This window comes from Salmo salar, chromosome ssa20 (genome assembly GCF_905237065.1).
Source record: "Salmo salar chromosome ssa20, Ssal_v3.1, whole genome shotgun sequence".
Classification (NCBI taxonomy): Eukaryota; Metazoa; Chordata; class Actinopteri; order Salmoniformes; family Salmonidae; genus Salmo; species Salmo salar.
Window position 1 is genome coordinate 46,647,164 of NC_059461.1, and position 20,435 is coordinate 46,667,598.

At 41.0% G+C, this 20,435-nt stretch overlaps 2 protein-coding genes across 4 annotated transcripts; both read left to right on the forward strand.

The window, feature by feature from the left end:
- Positions 1-81: 81 nt before the first annotated feature.
- LOC123729213 (TLC domain-containing protein 5) lies at positions 82-4,059 on the forward strand. The gene is made up of 3 exons (XM_045703463.1): positions 82-428; positions 2,429-2,631; positions 2,931-4,059. Exons 2-3 carry the CDS (start codon positions 2,436-2,438, stop codon positions 3,461-3,463), a joined length of 729 nt encoding a protein of 242 aa, XP_045559419.1. The 5' UTR covers positions 82-428; positions 2,429-2,435; the 3' UTR covers positions 3,464-4,059.
- On the forward strand, positions 107-19,794 carry LOC123729214 (TLC domain-containing protein 5). Of its 3 annotated transcripts, none has more exons than XM_045703465.1 (3): positions 107-149; positions 7,699-7,901; positions 17,793-19,794. In XM_045703465.1, the coding sequence occupies exons 2-3, from the start codon at positions 7,706-7,708 to the stop codon at positions 18,323-18,325; spliced, it is 729 nt and encodes a 242-aa protein (XP_045559421.1). In that variant the 5' UTR covers positions 107-149; positions 7,699-7,705; the 3' UTR covers positions 18,326-19,794. The 3 variants fall into 3 exon arrangements, with proteins under 3 accessions (XP_045559421.1, XP_045559420.1, XP_045559422.1); XM_045703464.1 differs by lacking the exon at positions 107-149 and adding an exon at positions 2,298-2,385; XM_045703466.1 differs by lacking the exon at positions 107-149 and adding an exon at positions 3,488-3,728.
- Positions 19,795-20,435: the final 641 nt, after the last annotated feature.

Below are 20,435 nucleotides of genomic sequence, written 5' to 3' on the forward strand. Positions count from 1 at the left end.
TTATACCTGCATCTCACCTTTTCACCTCCACGTACTGATGGAAAAATAACAATATTACCAGCGGATGGCGCCCCAACCCCATTCTAGTTGACAAGTAGACACCACCCGACCACGTTAAAGCTACTGCTACATTCGGAACCAGGCTAGCAGTAATTATCTTTTGTTTTTGTCTATTGAGTGCTGGAAACTAATTCACTAATTTCGTTTAGGGTTGGGCAGCTATCTGCAACACCATTTGCTGATACTGCAAGGTGGGGGAGTTGGCTACTGAGATTAGATACCCGAGACGCAATTTTTCGTTTATGAGCCGAGTAACGTAATGGACACAAAGAACCAAAGATGAAGTGACCGTCACCCGAGGGACCATGCTGGCCACAAAGAGACTAGAGATGTCACGGACGTGAACGTGCAAGCGGTGCAGAAATAAGGTGACGTTACAAAGTAGTTATTTCGCTTTGTTCGGTTTGCCTACATTTTGAAAGCTTGAGGAGCCAAGCTCTTGTCCATCTCGCTTGCTGTATTCTAGCCTGCCTTAGGAAACTGATATTGTCTAGACAGCTCATCTGGATTCATTTTTATTCACTTTTTAATGTGTTTTTACCTCAAATATTCGCATCTTTATAAATGGCTCAGTCTGAAGTCATCTTGGCAGTGTTATTTTCTCTCTTTGCTATAGAGCCCTACAGTGGAGGTGTCATAAAACCCCTAAAACGTAGTGGTCAAACGGGGAAATGGTTCCAATCGTTTTTCCACCATGAATTTTTCACATAGGGGATTTTAGAAACACTTAAAATATGGGCTGTGTTTCGTGTAGGCTTACCCTGGCCTGACGTTTTGGTAACCATGTAAATCTCTTTTTTTTAATCAAGATATTCAGCTCCATGTACTCTGATTCGAAAATGCTAGTTAGCATCAAAGTAGACATCATGCAAAACTACAAGTCCCTGCAAGCTCCTACAAATCATCTCTGAAAACGGGTATTGTGTCTTTTCAAAACTGTTAACAAAATTATTCATTTAAAGAAATGTAGCCAATTTATTAATTACTACATTTAACTAACATTAGATGGTTCATCCAGAGATTCTTTCCTTTCCCTCAATTTGCCCATCTCGTCCAGATCATTGCGTTTGTAGTTCTTTATGATAGCCACATTAGCATTTACTTTTTTGGGGATAAATACAAGCTAATACATTGATAAAAGTCACAATGTCTTAGAGAGATTTACAAGGTTATAAAAATGTCACGCTAGGGTAAGCCTACACGAAACACAGCCCTTAGTTAAGTGTTTCTAAAATCGCCTATGGGAAAAATGAATGGTGGAAATATGATTGGAACCATTTCCCTGTTTGACAGCTCAGTTTTATGGGTATTATGACTCATACTGTGGTACTCTATACTAGCAAACTAGCTGCTCTCTCCCCTTCTGCACTGATGTCAAAACAATCGAACAGGGGAAATCATAGCTAGCTCTATAAATAGTACGCCAAATTCATGATGTTAATAATAAACATTTGCATTTGGATATTTTTTACATAATGTACATAATAAAGGTGCAAGTCTAAATAATAAATAGGTACCCTAGCTTGCTTTATGACAGTTTACTGGCAGATATGGCTACTGTCTGCACTGCAGCACAACCTGGTCTCAGAGCATTTTGTGTTATTCAGTATGTAAAACCGGGACTCCATTTAGTATGGTAAGTATTCATTTGTGAATGTCCATCATCCATTTCGTATGATATGTTATGTGATACGTACATGTTACGAATTAGCTAAACGTACAATGTTATGGATTTGCTAAACATATATGTTACAAATTCCAATTTGTTGTGCCTAACGTTAGCTAGGTCGCTAACGTTAGCTAGTCAAGCGTTTAGAGTTAAGTTTAGGAGTTAGGTTAGAGGAAGGGATAGCTAAAAGTGATAAGGTTGTCTATGATGAGATTCGAACATGCAACCTTTAGGTTGCAAGACATTTATGTTATACACCCATCCATCCCGACCTACCACCCTCTCTTGTTTTTTGCCTTAAATAACCTTCTGTCTTATGTAAGCATACCAAACGTAACATACAGTATGATACTGATTTGAGTGCCCCGGATTTGAGTTTACTATGTTACGTCTTGTCTATGAGACCAGGATGTGCTGCCCCACTGCCCCAGACACAATTACTTTTGGACTAGTTTTGAAACTCCCTGAAGTGAGCTAGCATGAAATTTCCCCTTACCAACTTGGTTGTATCATGGTCTAATTTCCCAATCCTATGACATGAGACGTCCCCCTCCCCAGACCTTCACTACTCAGACTGGCCAGAGCACTACAGCTGCTCAGTTCAGATATACACTGTTTAGCAGTCTCTTTGGATTATAACAAGGGTTCATTGAAAGGTAATGTATTTCCGTATTGCAATTTAAGTTTTTGTGTTTTTAGCTGAGGGATGACATCGCTGGCTGTCGGCGTGGTCCTCTGCCTAACGGGCTGGATCACTCTCTACATCCTACTGTGTAACACCAGTGGCTGCCATGGCTCTGAGTGGAACTGTAGGCTGGTCACACTGCTCCATGGAATCCTTGCAGTTTGTATAACAGCATACATAGGCTATGTGGATGGACCTTGGCCCTTCACACATCCAGGTAAGATGCTCACTATCTAATCCCATGCAGTGTTGCTCCTGCACCACCTTTCTGTAAAGGTTGGAGCTACATGTTTTTTAATGTAGTTTCTTGATCAGTGTACTTTGATGTGTGTACAGTACCAGTCAAAAGTTCCATATGTGTTTTGATGTCTTCATTATTATTCTACAATATAGAACATTGTAAAAAATAAAGAAAAACACTTGAATGTGTAGGTGTGTCCAAACGTTTGACTGGTACTGTATGTATGTTACTAACCATGAAGAGTGTTTACAATAACGTTGTGGTCTTGTTTCTAGGCACAAAGAACACCCCCCTTCAGATCACTGCTATGGTCATTAGCCTGGGCTACTTCATCTTCGACATGGGCTGGTGTGTTTACTTCAGCACAGAGGGCCTAGTGATGCTGGCTCACCACACCATGAGTATCCTGGGTATCTTGTTGACCCTGAGCTTGGGAGAATCAGGCATCGAGTCCTGCGCTGTACTCTTTGGCAGTGAGATCACCAATCCCCTGCTGCAAGCTCGCTGGTTCCTGAGACAGTTGGGTCGCTATGAGAGCCTGACAGGGGAGGCGGTGGATGTTCTGTTTGTAGTGCTATTTGTGTTTATGCGCATAGTGGTTGGCGGAAGGATGTTGTACTGCGAGCTCATCTCCCCACAGCCCAGGTTCATTATAAAGTGTGGGGGAGTTGCCATGTATGTGCTGTCCTGGGTGTTCATGGTGGACATTGGTCGTTTCGCCTACCGCAAGAGTCAATCCAAATACAGACGCTGGAGAAACCAACACAGATTGGAAACAGATAACAGACATGATGGAAAGACAGACTGAAAGACTTCCTGATCTTTAGAAGATTAATATAAACATCCAATGTGTATACTAATATACCTTTAACACATGATTAACTAACACATGGTTGTGTGTAAGCGAAGGGTCAAAGTCAAGCGATTCTTTAAGTCTGTATGATTATCGGGGAATAGTCTTTGGTATTCAGTTTACACTTTTTTTGTGCTCAGTTCAGAAAAAAACAAGCTGCTCAGTTTAGACATGCACTGTTCATCAGTCACTTTGGATTATTACACAGGTTCACTGGAAGGTAATGTACAGTGCCTTCAGAAAGTATTCACGTCCTTTTTCCACATTTTGTTCAAATCAATTTCTATTTGTCATATGCTTTGTAGACAACAGGTGAAATGCTTACTTACGGTTCCATTTCCAACAATGCAGAGTTGAGATAAAAAATATAATACTTAAAAAAAAAATATTGACACAAGGAATTAATACACAGTGAATAATTAATAAAAATAACAAAAATAACATGGCTATATACAGGGAGTACCAGTACCGAGTCGATGTGCAGGGGTACGAGGTAATTGAGGTAGCTATGTACTGTAAATATAGGCAGGGGTAAAGTGACTAGGCAACAGGATAGATAATAGACAGTAGCAGCAGTGTATGTGGTGACTGTGTTGTGTTACAGCCTGAATTAAAATGTATTAACCTTAGATTTTTTGTCGCTGGCCTACACACAATACCCCATAACATTAAAGTAGAATTGTTGTTTGAAATTTTGACAAATTAATTACAAATGAAAGCTGAAATGCCTTGAGCAGTGGTGGAAAAAGTAACCAATTGTCATACTTGAGTAAAAGTAAAGATACCTTCATAGAAAATGACGAAAGTGAAAGTCACCCAGTAAAATACTACTTGAGTTAAAGTCTAAAAGTATTTGGTTTTAAATATAGTTAAGTATCAAAAGTCAATGTAATCGCAAAAATGTACTTAAGTATCAAAAGTAAAAGTATAAATAATTTCAAATTGCTTTTATTAATCAAACCAGATGGCACAATTTTATTTATATTTTTTTATTTATTGATAGCAGGGGCACACTCCAACATCATTTACAAACAAAGCATTTGTGTTTAGTGAGTCCGCCAGATCAGAGGCAGTAGGGATGACCAGAGATGATCGTCTCTTGATAAGTGCGTGAATTGGACCCATTTTCCTGTCCTGCTAAGCATTCAAAATGTAGCGAGTACTTTTGGGTGTCAGGGAAATGTGTGGAGTAAAAAGTACATTGTTTTCTTTAGGAATGCAGTGAAGTGAAAGTTGGTAAAAATATAAATAGTAAAGTTTAGATGCCCCAAAAAACTACTTAAGTAGTACTTTACACCACTGGTCTTGAGTCAGTAAGTATTCAACCCCTTTGTTATGGCAAGCCTGAATAAGTTCAGGATTAAAAATGTGCATAACAAGTCACATAAGTTGCATGGACTCACTCTTTGCAATAATTGTTTTTAATATGATTTTTTAATGACTACCTCATTAACCCCACACATACAATTATCTGTAAGGTCCCTCAGCCGAGCAGTGAATTCCAAACACAGATTCAACCACAAAGACCAGGGAGGTTGTCCAATGCCTCCCAAAGAAGGGCGCCGTTTGGTAGATGTGTAAAAAAGGATAGTGTATCAATACACCTAGTCACTAGAAAGATACAGGCGTCCTTCCTAACTCAGTTGCCAGAGAAGAAGGAAACCGCTCAGGGATTTCACCATGAGGCCAATGGTGACTTTAAAACAGTTACAGAGTTTAATGGCTGCGATAGGAGAAAACGTTGTAGTTACTCCACAATACTAACCTAATTGACAGAGTGAAAAGAAGGAAGCATGCACAGAATTAAAATATTCCAAAACATGCATCCTGTTAGCAACAAGGCACTAAAGTAATAGTGCAAAAAATGTGGCAAAGCAATTCACTTTTTATCCTGAATACAAAGTGTTATGTTTGGAGCAAATCCAATACAACACATTACTGAGTACCACTCTCCATATTTTCAAGCATAGTGGTGGCTGCATCATGTTATAGGTATGCTTGTAATCATTAAGGACTGGGGAGTTTTTCAGTATAAAAAAGAAACGGAATGGAGCTAAAAACAGGCAATATCCTGGAGGAAAACCTGTTTCAGCCTGTTTTCCACCAGACACTGGGATATGAATTCACCTTTCAGCAGGACAAAAACCTATAACACAAGGCCAAATCTAAACTGAAGTTGCTTACCAAGAAGACAGTGAATGTTTCTGAGTGAACGAGTTACTGTTTTGAATGAAATCTTCTTGAAAATCTATGGTAAGACCTGAAAATGGCTGTGTAGCAATGATCAGCAGAGCTTGGAGAATTTGAAAAGAATAATGGGCAAATGTTGCACAATCCAGATGTGGAAAGCTCTTAGAGACTTAACCACAGAGACTGACAGCTGTAATCGCTGCCAAAGGTGATTCTAACATGTACAGTATTGACTCAGGGGGTTGAATACCTACAGTGGGGGGAAAAAAGTATTTGATCCCCTGCTGATTTTGACTTTTGCCCACTGATAAAGAAAGGATCAGTCTATAATTTTAATGGTAGGTTTATTTGAACAGTGAGAGACAGAATAACAACAACAAAAAATCCAGAAAACCGCATGTCAAAAATGTTATAAATTGATTTGCATTTTAATGAGGGAAATAAGTATTTGACCCCCTCTCAATCAGAAAGATTTCTGGCTCCCAGGTGTCTCTTATACAGGTAACGAGCTGAGATTAGGAGCACACTCTTAAAGGGAGTGCTCCTAACCGCAGCTTGTTACCTGTAAAAAAGACACCTGTCCACAGAAGCAATCAATCAATCAGATTCCAAACTCTCCACCATGGTCAAGACCAAAGAGCTCTCCAAGGATGTCAGGGACAAGATTGTAGACCTACACAAGGCTGGAATGGGCTACAAGACCAGGGTCTCCCTGCTCAAGAATACATATACATGCTCGTCTGAAGTTTGCCAATGAACATCTGAATGATTCAGAGGACAACTGGTGAAAGTGTTGTGGTCAGATGAGACCAAAATGGAGCTCTTTGGCATCAACTCAACTCGCCGTGTTTGGAGGAGGAGGAATGCTGCCTATGACCCCAAGAACACCCTCTCCACCGTCAAACATGGAGGTGGAAACATTATGCTTTGGGGGTGTTTTTCTGCTAAGGGGACAGGACAACTTCACCGCATCAAAGGGACGATGGACGGGGCCATGTACCGTCAAATCTTGGGTGAGAACATCCTTCCCTCAGCCAGGGCATTGAAAATGGGTCGTGGATGGGTATTCCAGCATGACAATGACCCAAAACACACGGCCAAGGCAACAAAGGAGTGGCTCAAGAAGAAGCACATTAAGGTCCTGGAGTGGCTTAGCCAGTCTCCAGACCTTAATCCCATAGAAAATCTGTGGAGGGAGCTGAAGGTTCGAGTTGCCAAACGTCAGCCTCGAAACCTTAATGACTTGGAGAAGATCTGCAAAGAGGAGTGGGACAAAATCCCTCCTGAGATGTGTGCAAACCTGGTGGCCAACTACAAGAAACGTCTGACCTCTTTGATTGCCAACAAGGGTTTTGCCACCAAGTACTAAGTCATGTTTTGCAGAGGGGTCAAATACTTATTTCCCTCATTAAAATGCAAATCATTTTATAACATTTTTGACATGCATTTTTCTGGATTTTGTTTGGTTATTCTGTCTCTCACTGTTCAAATAAACCTACCATTAAAATTATAGACTGATCATTTCTTTGTAAGTGGGCAAATGTACAAAATCAGCAGGGGATCAAATACTTTTTAACCCCACTGTATCTAATCAAGATATATTAGTGTTTTATTTTTCCTAAATGTTTTTGATTATTTTTTTTTTAAGTAATTTTTCTTCTACTTTGACATTAGAGCATTTTGTGTAGATCATTGACAACATTTTTTTTTACAATTAAATCCATTTTAATCCCACGTTGTAACTAAACAAAATGTGGAAAAAGTTGAGGGGTGTGAATACCTTTTGAAGGCACTGTATTTCCATATTGTAATTATGCTGCATTTTACAGAACATTTACTGAACATAAAATGTAGGTTAATCAGACTTGCTCACACAAATCTTGAGCATAGCTAATATTTTTGTTTATAGTAGGAAGTAAAGTGTGTCATGCAATCTTTTAAAACTTCTATATGTGTTTGTTGGTCATTAAGTGGTTTTTGTCTTGTTTTTGTGTATTTAGCTGAGGGATGACATCACTGTCTGTTGGCGTGGTCCTCTGCCTTACAGGCTGGATCACTCTCTACACACTACTGTGTAATACCAATGGAAGCCGTGGCTTTGAGTGGAACTGTAGGCTGGTCACACTGCTCCATGGAATCCTGGCTGTCTGCATAACAGCCTACATAGGTTATGTGGAAGGACCTTGGCCCTTCACACATCCAGGTAAGATGCTCACTATTTAATTGCACGGAAACAGTGTAATCTTTTCCATGTAGAGTGCTGCTTCTCGAACACCTTTTTCTAAAGGTGGTTAAGTTGGTATAGGGATCATTCCGTGTCATTTCAGCAAGCCATGATACCCACCCTCTGATATTGTTCTGAAATCGTTTGTTCTGTTCTGAAATCTTTCTACAGATAAGATTAGCATTTTTGCAACATTATTTTGTTCAGATAAAATTTGATCTGTGAGAAATTAAGCTAATTGATTTTACCCAAATTGGCAATTTGAATATGTAGGCTTCATATAATATTCAATAAATATAGTACCTTACATCCAATTACAAACTTTTTTGTAACGATGAGTAAGACATTAGGAATCCAAATAAATTGTTAAAAGCCACCCAGGGACCACCACACCCCACGCCAATCCCAACCCAACAACGAGTATACGGTATCAGTTCTCTATGTCTGACAAGTAGTATGGAGCTGTGGCTCGGAGTATTGTTGTTGCATCCTATGTAATGTCTTCTCAGAAATGTGTAATTTTAAATTGTTAGGTTTATGTCGCATCCTGCATCCTGATATTACCAGGTTCTGACCGCTAGATGGTGCTGTTGCAGGACTATATAAATACTTACGGTAATATAGTAATATACACTGAGTGTACTAAACATTAGGAACACCTTCCTAATATTGAGTTGCACCTCTTTTTGCCCTCAGAACAACCAATGCTTCCCACAGTTGTATTAAGTTGGCTGGTTGTCCTTTGAGTGGTGGACCATTCTTGATACACACGGGAAACTGTTGAGCTTGAAAAACCCAGCAGCGTTGCAGTTCTTGACACACTCAAACCAGCCCGGCACCTACTACCATACCCCTTTCAAAGGGACTTAAATATTTTGTCTTGCCCATTCACCCTCTGAATGGCACACATAGACAATCCATGTCTCAATTGTTTCAAGGCTTAAAAATCCTTCTTTAACCTCTCTAGTGTATGTGGGAAGAAATCGTCCCACCCAGTTAACAGCCAGTGGAATCGAGTGGTGCGATATTCAAATACCTTAGAAATGCTATTACTTCAATTTCTCAAACATATGACTATTTTACACCATTTTAAAGACAAGACTCTCGTTAATCTAACCACATTGTCCGATTTCAAAAAGGCTTTACAACGAAAGCAAAACATTAGATTATGTCAGGAGAGTACCCAGCCAGAAATAATCACACACCCATTTTTCAAGCTAGCATATAATGTCACAAAAACCAAAACCACAGCTAAATGCAGCACTAACCTTTGATGATCTTCATCAGATGACACTCCTAGGACATTATGTTAAACAATACATGCATGGTTTGTTCAATCAAGTTCATATTTATATCAAAAACCAGCTTTTTACATTAGCATGTGACGTTCAGAACTAGCAAACATACCGAAAACTTCCGGTGAATTTACTAAATTACTCACGATAAACGTTCACAAAAAACATATTTATTTTAAGAATTAATAGATACAGAACTCCTTTATGCAATTGCGGTGTCCGATTTTAACCTCTCTAGGGAAGGTGGGACGAAATCGTCCCACCTACGTAACAGCCAGTGGAATCCTGTGGCGCGTTATTCAAATACCTTAGAAATGCTATTACTTCAATTTCTCAAACATATGACTATTTTACACCATTTTAAAGACAAGACTGTCGTTAATCTAACCACACTGTCCGATTTCAAAAAGGCTTTACAACGAAAGCAAAACATTAGATTATGTCAGCAGAGTACCCAGCCAGAAATAATCAGACACCCATTTTTCAAGCTAGCATATAATGTCACATAAACCCAAACCACAGCTAAATGCAGCACTAACCTTTGATGATCTTCATCAGATGACAATCCTAGGACATTATGTTATACAATACATGCATGTTTTGTTCAATCAAGTTCATATTTATATCAAAAACCAGCTTTTTACATTAGCATGTGACGTTCAGAACTAGCATACCCCCCGCAAACTTCCGGTGAATTTACTAAATTACTCACGATAAACGTTCACAAAAAACATAACAATTATTTTAAGAATTATAGATACAGAACTCCTCTATGCACTCGCTATGTCCGATTTTAAAATAGCTTTTCGGTGTAAGCACATTTTGCAATATTCTAAGTAGATAGCCCGGCATCACAGGGCTAGCTATTTAGACACCCACCAAGTTTAGCCCTCACCAAAGTCAGATTTACTATAAAAAAAAATGTATTACCTTTGCTGTTCTTCGTCAGAATGCACTCCCAGGACTTCTACTTCAATAACAAATGTTGGTTTGGTTCAAAATAATCCATAGTTATGTTCAAATATCCTCACTTTTGTTCGTGCGTTCAAGACACTATCCGAAGTGTAAAGAAGGGTGACGCGCCCGACGCGTTTCGTGACAAAAAAATTTGAAATATTCCATTACCGTACTTCGAAGCATGTCAACCGCTGTTTAAAATCAATTTTTATGCCATTTTTCTCGTAAAAAAGCGATAATATTCCGACCGGGAATCTGTGTTTTAGCTCAAAGAGAGAGAAAATAAAAACATGGGGTCGCCTCGTGCATGCGCCTCAGTCTCATTGTCCTCTGATAGACCACTTACCAAAGGCGCTAATGTTTTTCAGCCAGGGGCTGCAAAGACGTCATTCAGCTTTTTCCCAGGTTCTGAGAGCCTATGGGAGCCGTAGGAAGTGTCACGTTACAGCAAAGATCCTAAGTTTTCAATAAAAAGAGTCAAGAAGCCCAAGGAATGGTCAGAGAGGGCACTTCCTGTACAGAATCTTCTTTCAGGTTTTTGCCTGCCATATGAGTTCTGTTATACTCACAGACACCATTCAAACAGTTTTAGAAACTTTAGGGTGTTTTCTATCCAAAGCCAATAATTATATGCATATTCTAGTTTCTGGGCAGTAGTAATAACCAGATTAAATCGGGTACGTTTTTTATCCGGCCGTGTAAATACTGCCCCCTAGCCCTAACAGGTTAAAATAGCTTTTCGGCAAAAGCACATTTTGCAATATTCTGAGTAGATAGCTCGCCATCACGGGCTAGCTAATTTGACACCCACCAAGTTTGGCGTTCACTAAACTCAGAATTACTATAAGAAAAATTGGATTACCTTTGCTGTTCTTCGTCAGAATGCACTCCCAGGACTTCTATTTCATCCACAAATGTTGTTTTGGTTCAAAATAATCCATAGTTATGTTCAAATATCCTCTGTTTTGATCTTGCGTTCAAGACACTATCCGAACGGTGACGCGCGGACGCGTATCGTGACAAAAAATGTCAAAATATTCCAATACCGTACTTCGAAGCATGTCAAACGCTGTTTAAAATCAATTTTTATGCGATTTTTCTCGTAAATTAGCGATAATATTCCGACCGGGAGACGTCTTTTTCGTTCAAAGACTGAAAATGTAAAATGGCCTCTTCATGTGCACGTGCGCGCCCGTCTCATTGTTCTCAGATCGACCACTATCCAAATGTGCTACTGTTTTTCAGCCATGGACTGCAAAGTCATCATTCAACGTTCTGGCGCCTTCTGAGAGCCTATGGGAGCCTTAGAAAGTGTCACGTTACAGCAGAGATCCTCTGTTTTCGATAAAGAGAGTGTAGAAGGCCAAGAAATGGTCAGAGAGGGCACTTCCTGTACAGAATCTTCTCAGGTTTTGGGATGCCATATGAGTTCTGTTATACTCACAGACACCATTCAAACAGTTTTAGAAACTTTAGGGTGTTTTCTATCCAAATCAAACAATTATATGCATATTCTAGTTTCTGGGCAGTAGTAATAACCAGATTAAATCGGGTACGTTTTTTTTATCCGGATGTGAAAATACTGCCCCCTACCCTAGAGAGGTTAACCTGTCTCCTCACCTTCATTTACAATCAGTGGATTTTACAGGTGACATCAATAAGGGATCATAGTTTTCACCTGGATTCATCTGGCCAGTCTATGTCATGGAACACAGTGTATAGATATAAACAGGAGTTATAGTGATCAGTAACAGGATTAATACTAATAGTAATGGCAATCAATAATCAATGGACAGCAGCGTAATAGAGTAATAAATTAAATCAATAATAATTTTGGCAGCAGCGTAGGTTGTGTCGGAGTTGGTAGAGACCTGTGGATGGGCATATATAGAGTCAGTGTGGACAGTCTGTGGGAGAGGGAGAGCAGTAGTTGTTAGCCATTTGAGAGTATTATGGCCTGGGGATAGAAGCTGTTTAGGAGTCGGCTGGACGGGAGCATGGAGAACAGTCTTTGGCAGTTTTTTTACCCTTTCTCAGACACTGCTTGGACCGTCCTCAACTAACTCTGTAGGGCCTTCCTGTCACGGGCGGAGCATTTGCCATACCAGAGAGTGGTACAACCAGTCAGGATGCTCTCAATGGTGCAGCTGTACAGCTATGCCAAATCGTTTCAGTCTCCTAGGGGCTTCTTCACAACTGTTCTGGTGTGAAGAGACCATGTTAAGTCCTCAGTTATGTGGACACTGAGAAACTTGAATCTATTGACCCATCCCCCCCCCCATTTCCTGTAGTCCATGATCAGCTCCTAGGACTTGCTGATATTGAGGGAGAGGTTGTTGTCCTGGCAACACAGTTCTCTGACCTCCTTCCTGTAGGCTGTCTCATCTCCGTTGGTGATCAGGCCTACCACCGTCATGTCATCAGCAAACTTGATGATCGAGTCGGAGATGTGCGTGGCCACACAGTCATGGATAAACATGGAGTACAGGAGGGGGCTAAGCACACACCCCTGTGGGACCCCCGTGTTGAGCGTCAGCGTGGCGGAGGTGTTGTTGCCTACTCTAACCACCTTGGGTCGGCCCGTTAGGAACTCCAGGATCCAGTTGCAGAGGGAGGTGTTCAGTCCCAGGGTCCTGAGCTTGGAGGGCACTATAGTGTTGAATTCTGAGCTGTAGTCGATGAACAGCATTCTCAAATAGGTATTCCTCTTGTCCAGTTAGGAGAGGACAGTGTGGAGTACTGTAGATCTGTTGGGGCAGTATGCAAATTGAAGTGGGTCTAGGGTATCTGGGATGATGGAGGTAATATGTGCCATGACCAGCCTTTCAATGCACTTCATGACTACAGATGTTAGTGCTACAGAGCAGTAGTCAGTGTGGCAGGTGGCCTTAGAGTTCTTGGGAACAGGAATAATGGTGGTCAGCTTGAGACGTGGGGATTACAGACTGGGACAAGGAGAGTTTGAAAATGACCGTGGAGATGCCTGCGAGCGAATGTTGACCAGATTAAAAACCTTATTCACGTCGGCCTCGAGGTGCAAGCTCACTCAGTCCTCTGGGACGGCGGGGCCCTCGTGCACGGCTCTGTGTTGTTTTTGTCGAAGCGTGCATGCAATGTATTGAGTTCGTCTATATAGGCGGGAGTCTCGAGCCAGGATTTCACTACGTATTTAGGCAGGAGTCTCGCCCCCTAAGCTCTACAGATCAGAGCTGATGCTTAGTGTTGCTAGCTATTCTCTCAAAGCATCCGAAGCAGACAGCGAGGCACCAGCTCGCAGCATCAAAGCAGACACTGAGGCACATCAAGACATAAAGCTATTTAGCATATATTTTTTTATTATAGTTGACTTTTTCTTGGAACACACTTCTCTTGTGTATCCAATTGTATGAAATCCATTCCTTGCACACAGATTCAGTACTGTACTCAGAATGTCATTCCACCCGTGTCAACAGTGTGAGAAACATCTCCCGGCCTCAGATGAGCACACTCATCTGCTTGGGACCTGAACATGCTCAAGCGGCTTCACAGTGTAGCAGCTGTTGTACTCAGTGTCAGAAATTCAAACAGAGAGTATTAAAATCTTGACTTGAGAGCTTTGTGGGCAGAACCTCTGGACTGTCATCAGATAGATGAGTCTGCCACACAGATCATTGATCGTAGACCTTCCTCTGCAGATTATTCCAAACGCTTCAGGTCAAATGACAGGTCTCACTCACCTCGTGATCCACCGCCCAAATAACACCATTTCTTATCCTCGCCTGGGCACAAATCTCGCCATATTGAGGTGCGCAAGGAGATTGGCACTGGGCAGCCACATGGCAACCATAATGCACATCCTGGCCAGACTTCCTCCGCCGGTACCAAACTCAACCCCTACCTCTGAACAGAGTGTGGTTGTTGAATCGGACGAGACTGATGTACTGTCCACAAGAGCTTCCCAGTCTTATACCACTGACTATGATCACTCTGATGATGATGATGATGGTATGCACCATGGCTCTAGCATCGTCCAGTCCCAGCCTGTCGGCCTGGCAGTAGCAACGCTCATGCCCCGCCCACCCGCGGATCTGTATTTTTCAGCCATCAATTTCCTGTGTTTGAGGGGTGCAAAATCCACTTGTCACTTAAATCTCCATGGATTGATTGCTTTCATTTTACTCCTGCGACTCTTTCGTACTCTTGCTTGTGCCTGACGTTTTTTCACGTTAACGTTACGACGTGGAAATGTTTGTAAGGACCTGTCAAACACACCCCGGTGGCTGAAATGGGCTCAATGGAATACATTCTCTTTCTTTTGCATTTATAAGAATGCTAAAGCTTAATCTTGGATTTAACACATCATCTCGACACTTGCGTCACAAGGAAGAGAAGAATGATAACTTTATTTTGATGGGTGTTCATTTTTTGTTGAATTGAAAAAGTTATAATTTTTATAATAATAAGATGCACTGAAATGAAAGCAACTTCTGAAAATGAAGACTTATAGTGAGTGATATTATGTCTGATCTCGCAAACAATGTAAATAAAGTATGTATAGATATATGTAATATAGAGCCAAGCATGTTGATTTTTTTTATCAGAGTGTATCCTGCTATTGACTCACTTGTTGAATTATGCAACAGAATGTGACAACAACAGTAATTAATGAGGCAGTCCAGACAGCACAGGTGAGTGCAGGTAGGCCTAGACATTTTTGTGGTTGCAGCCTTGTTCCAACCCCTTTATCTTCATGTATTAATATATGCCAGTACACCCAGTGTATTTATGCAAATTAGGCACATATAGTTTTCTTTATTTTAACACAAAATATGAAATAAATACCTGATACCATTAGAAAATGTAGTGTATATATGAGTGCATTCTAAGAAAAAAAAGTTAAATTTGACAAATTGAATACCTGAATTCCCACCAAAATCCCACTCCATTCATTATTTGTCTGTGCCAGTAAAATGTTTTCTGTGCTATAATTGAGTCAATACTTGATGGATTCAAACAGTTTGGAGTATCTTCATCCGTTGCATTTATTAGAATTGTTTTTAAACCTTTTAACAATTTTGATGACCGTTGCTACTGGAAGTAACAGTCGACCAGAAAATATCCTTTGAAATCTTTGAGAGGGCAAGCAGGAACCTCAATGTGGAGCACGCCCCTTCTGCCATGGTGTCCACATTCAAGTTTGATGAATTCAGCTCTTCAAAGACTGAGGTATGCCTCCTGTTGTTCAAAGACTTTGTGCGTGAGCTCCAATGCACATGAAACACGCCAAATCAAAGAACCCCTGCCATGCCAAGCAAATGCACTCGCTTAACTACAGTTCATGATGGAGACAAGAATGGTTTTGGCCATTTCCACCGTATGGATAAATAATTTGCTTCACTTGTTCCGCCTGCTTCTCTCTGTCACAGTTCAGACCAAGAGCTGGCTTACAAACAATGCAGGACATTTGATTGCTTCCTACGCAGGACACATGACAGCACCTCTCTAGCCTCTGGACTTGGCAATTCAGAAACGATACTGGCTTCCTTTCAGGAGTAGCTGCAGGCACGCCTCTCCGCAATCTACGACACTAAAACCATGAAGGAACTGTCGACAGTGACAGATCTGCTCATCCAGTGCCTTCAGGGAAATGCTAAGATGGTTGGGAAAACTTTGGCCACACTGTGTGTTGCACAGCGCCACCTATGTTTAGCGCAGTCCAAGCTCCCTGACAAAGAGAAAGTTCCACTCTTAGATATACCCATATTACCTGGCCAGACTTTTTGCTCAGCAGCGGCCCACTTACAAGGCTCAGACAGGCTGCACGTGCTCAGCAGTGGAGAAACAGACACTCTCAGCCATACCAATGAGGTGGAGGGCCTTATCGCCCTCGGAAAAGGCAGAGATGCACCACATGCAGACTGCGTACACAGAGCCTTGGTGCTACTGCAAGTTGCTCGCTTGCCCCTCGCGCTTTCACAAAGTGCATAAGCGCAGTGTCAACACCCCTTCGCCAAGCAGGAGTCGGGGTCCTGGAGTACTTAGACGATTGGCTAGTATGTGTAGGGTCAGAAAGCCTCGGCACACACATCCATTGTCTCGCATCACCTCTCCGAGTTGGGACTAACAATGAGCTTGGACAATAGTTCTCTGGTCCCTACTCAGTGTGTGCGCTTCCTGGGTTTGAAACTGTACACTGGAGGAAAACTCTTGCCGGAAAGAGTGGTATTGTTTAGAAAATCTCCTTCAACATTCAAACTGAGGAAATAGGTGACAGTGCTAGAGAGTCAGAGGCTTCTAGGCCCCGTTGTTTTGTTGGGCTTGCTCCACATGAGGCCAATACAGTGATGGTACAACAGACACAGTCTATGTCCCAGAATGGACAAACACAAAAAGCTGACAATTTCAATTAGTTGCTAGAGAGCATTACAATGGTGGTGAATACCACTTCAAACTCCCAGTGAAGATCTCCTAGGCGCAGTTCACAACCAGATGACTTTGATTACAGACACATCCCTACATGGATGGGGAGCCGTCTTGAACCAGTAAAGGGTTTGTGGTGTACAGTCAGCACCATGGACAACAGCTCACATCAACGTACTGGCGCTGAAGGCGTCCACCTTGCACTCCAGCACTTCCTCCGAACATGTACTGATACGGACAGACAACACGACAGTGATTGCGTACATCAACTGCCAGGGCGGACTGAGGTCAATGGCACTACACCAGGTAGCAAGGGAGCTATTGCTTTGGGCAAACACACACCTTACATGCCTCAGAGCAATACACCTGCTGGGACCAATCTGTTCGCATTGCGAGACTCAACACATTGTCCTATGTGGTTCTCCATGAAGGGTTCATCAGGCCCACTCAGGGTCAGCTTGTGGCTATTCATTGGCCACAGAGTCACTGGTTTTCAGACCTTGTACAGCTGACAACCTCCCAACCATGGGAACTCCCTCTTCAAGCAGACCTCCTGTCTCAAGCAAATGGCAAGCTTTTGCACCCCAAACCCAGCATATTGAAGTTGTGTGTGTGGCCCCTGAACGTGACCGCCTTGTAGCTGTACCCTCCTTAGTAATTGATACAATACAGGCAGTAAGGGGGTCCTCTACACAAAGACTCTATTCCAACAAGTGGAACGTGAACAGGAAGTGGTGTATTGCCCATGCAGAATCGCCATCTTCCTGCCCAATTACTGACATTTTGTCTTTTCTCCAGAAGCTTATTTCTGCAGGGATGTCCCCATCTACATTGGATGTGTATATGACAGCCTCCCCACTTCTCACAGGAGAGTCGTGAGTTGCGTACACTTTGCACGGTTAGGGAATTGAGTGACCATCTTGCCGCAACAAGAACTGTTCGTCAAACATCTTGCCGCCTTTTATATTGACAGGTCACATGGGTACAGTAAGGGAGGGGCCTAACTGTAAACATCTTTGATATTAAGCATCTCATCGCGTGAAGGGGAAGGAGTTTCCATAGGTCGTTTGGCGACCCGTTAATCTCAGAGAACCAAGGCTTACATTCATAACCAAATGTTCTTCATGTAGAGTTTCTTGCCTACTATAATTTGATGTGTGTATGACAATGTTACTAACCATGAAGAGTGTTTCCAATAAAGTTGGGATCTTGTTTCTAGGCACAAAGAACACCCCCCTTCAGATCACTGCTATGGTCATTAGCCTGGGCTACTTCATCTTTGACATGGGCTGGTGTGTGTACTTCCGCACAGAGGGCCCGGTGATGCTGGTCCACCACACCATGAGCATCCTGGGTATCTTGTTGACCCTGAGCTTGGGGGAATCAGGCATTGAGTCCTGCGCCGTAATCTTTGCCAGTGAGATCACCAACCCCCTGCTGCAAGCTCGCTGGTTCCTGAGACAGTTGGGTCGCTATGAGAGCCTGACAGGGGAGGCGGTGGATGTTCTGTTTGTAGTGCTATTTGTGTTTATGCGCATAGTGGTTGGCGGAAGGATGTTGTACTGCGAGCTCATCTCCCCATGGCCCAGGTTCATTATAAAGTGTGAGGGAGTTGCCATGTATGTGCTGTCCTGGGTGTTCATGGTGGACATTGGTCGTTTCGCCTTCCGCAAGAGTCAATCCAAATACAGACGCTGGAGAAACCAACACAGATCGGCAGCAGTTAACAGACATGACGGAAAAACAGACTGAAAGACTTCCTTATCATGATTAAAAACATCCAATGTTTATACTAATAGACCACCTTTATACAATTGGTTGTGCATACTGTAACCATGCGGTCAAAGTCAAGCCATTCTTTGGGCCTATATGATTATTGGGGACAATTTTTTTGGTATTTAGCTAACACTTGTAAATTTTTTGTTTGCTTTTTTATTACAAACAAGTGTAAGAGAATGTTGCAAAAGCATCTTGAAAAATGTAGAACTGTAGCAAAAACAATTGAGACATAGTTTGTCATTGAAACCAAAGGACCTAGTGCCAATATGATGAACAGATGTATTTCACAAGCTTACTGCAATGAACTGTAACCTAATAGTATATTCTTCTAACCTTGTATCCAGCAATAAGTTGACTATTGGGAAACAGACACTTTTGATATCCATCCATTGATTCCCTCCATCCAGATGACCAAACATTCCCTCTCCATCATAGGTTAGGCCACACCTGTTTTGAGGCAGTAAAATTGAACCAATACTGACTGTTTCCTTACTTTTGCAGTATTTTGTTATTTGATGCAGTAGTTTTCCTGCAGAAATTCAACTTTTTTGCAATGTGTTATATAATTTTTCTAATTTCAGTCTAATTTGTCTAATTTAAATTGTGGTACTCTTTATAAGCCGTGGAATATCCCATGTTCCATTTCGTTTTCAGGAAGATGTTTATAAATGCTCGCTGAGATTGCAGTGTTATAGATTGTGTATTGTATGCATATTCATACGGAGTACATGACACTGGCTTTTATATAACATAAAACTCAGTAAAAAGCGACATGTTTCTTATGATATCTGTCTTTCAATTTAGCTAGTATAATGCTTTTCACAACGGTTTTTCATTTAACTTCACAGCAACAACAAATCAGTAACAAATTTGGAATAAAGTAATTATATGTTTAGTGGCATTCCATTGCTTGATTGGGTATATTAGTCATTAGTCATTGTAAATTTGTTGAAAATACCAATTGGTAAACAGTGATTTGTGCTAAATGTTTTGTATCGGTTGAAATGTTCCAGTATGATGCTAGAAGGTCACATTTCCCAATATTGTATGCATTCATATTTGAAATTCACTACTTTTATATTAAATATTTAAATCTGGTGCCTAAATAGTTAGATATGTGGATTTGTATGTCAACATTCACCACCCCTGTGTCTTAGTTTAAAAATACCAATGGTCACTGTATTGCTTAAAATCTTCCAGTATGACGCTAGAAGGTCACATTTCCCATTATTGTTTGCATTCATATTTGAAATTCCCTACTTTTATATTAAATATTTAAATATGGTGCCTAAATAGTTAGATATGTGGAATGGTATATTAACATTCACCATCCCTGTGTCTGTGATAAGGGAGAATCATACAAGTGTGCCTTTGTGACTTTATACGTGTTCAAATGTAATGTTTACTTTTGTTGTGTGTTCAATAAATACCCTGAATACAGAGCTGGTAAAGAAATATGTGCTGTAATATCAAGTAAATTATTCCAAAATGATTGCATCCCAGTAGGCCTATATAGTATAAAAACGTTTTTGAACAATTTGAAGAGGTTGTTTTTTTTACTCAGGGAACTACTAGTTTGCCATTTGTTGCAATGAACTTTTACATGTATTTATGTTTTATTACAACAATTTTAAAGAGATACAATTCTACATTACAATCAGAGAAGTAGTGTAGCCTTGTCCCATACTGTAGGGTAGGTAGGCTTATTATGCAAAAGCCATCAGAGTTCTCTGTGCTTGAAGTATTCAAATTGTCCACATGGTGGCATATGTAAATCACCAATCCTCCATTATACTGTAGTATAGTCCTCAACCAAAGATGTTTGAACACATTTTGCTGCTAAATGCCATAAACATTTATCCCTGTAAAGTGTTATGATTTATGAGTTATGATTGTCACAGTAGGAAATTATTGTACTTTATTAACTGGTCATTTTAATGGGATAGTTCATCCACAAATTAAAGTTTGTCAGAAGTTGTCAGACCTCAAAAGGTGAGTCCTGATGAGTCCACGTCCTAACCATCTCCTGTGTAGATCCAATTATACAGTATACTTGAATCCCAAATGAATGGGTGTGGTACAG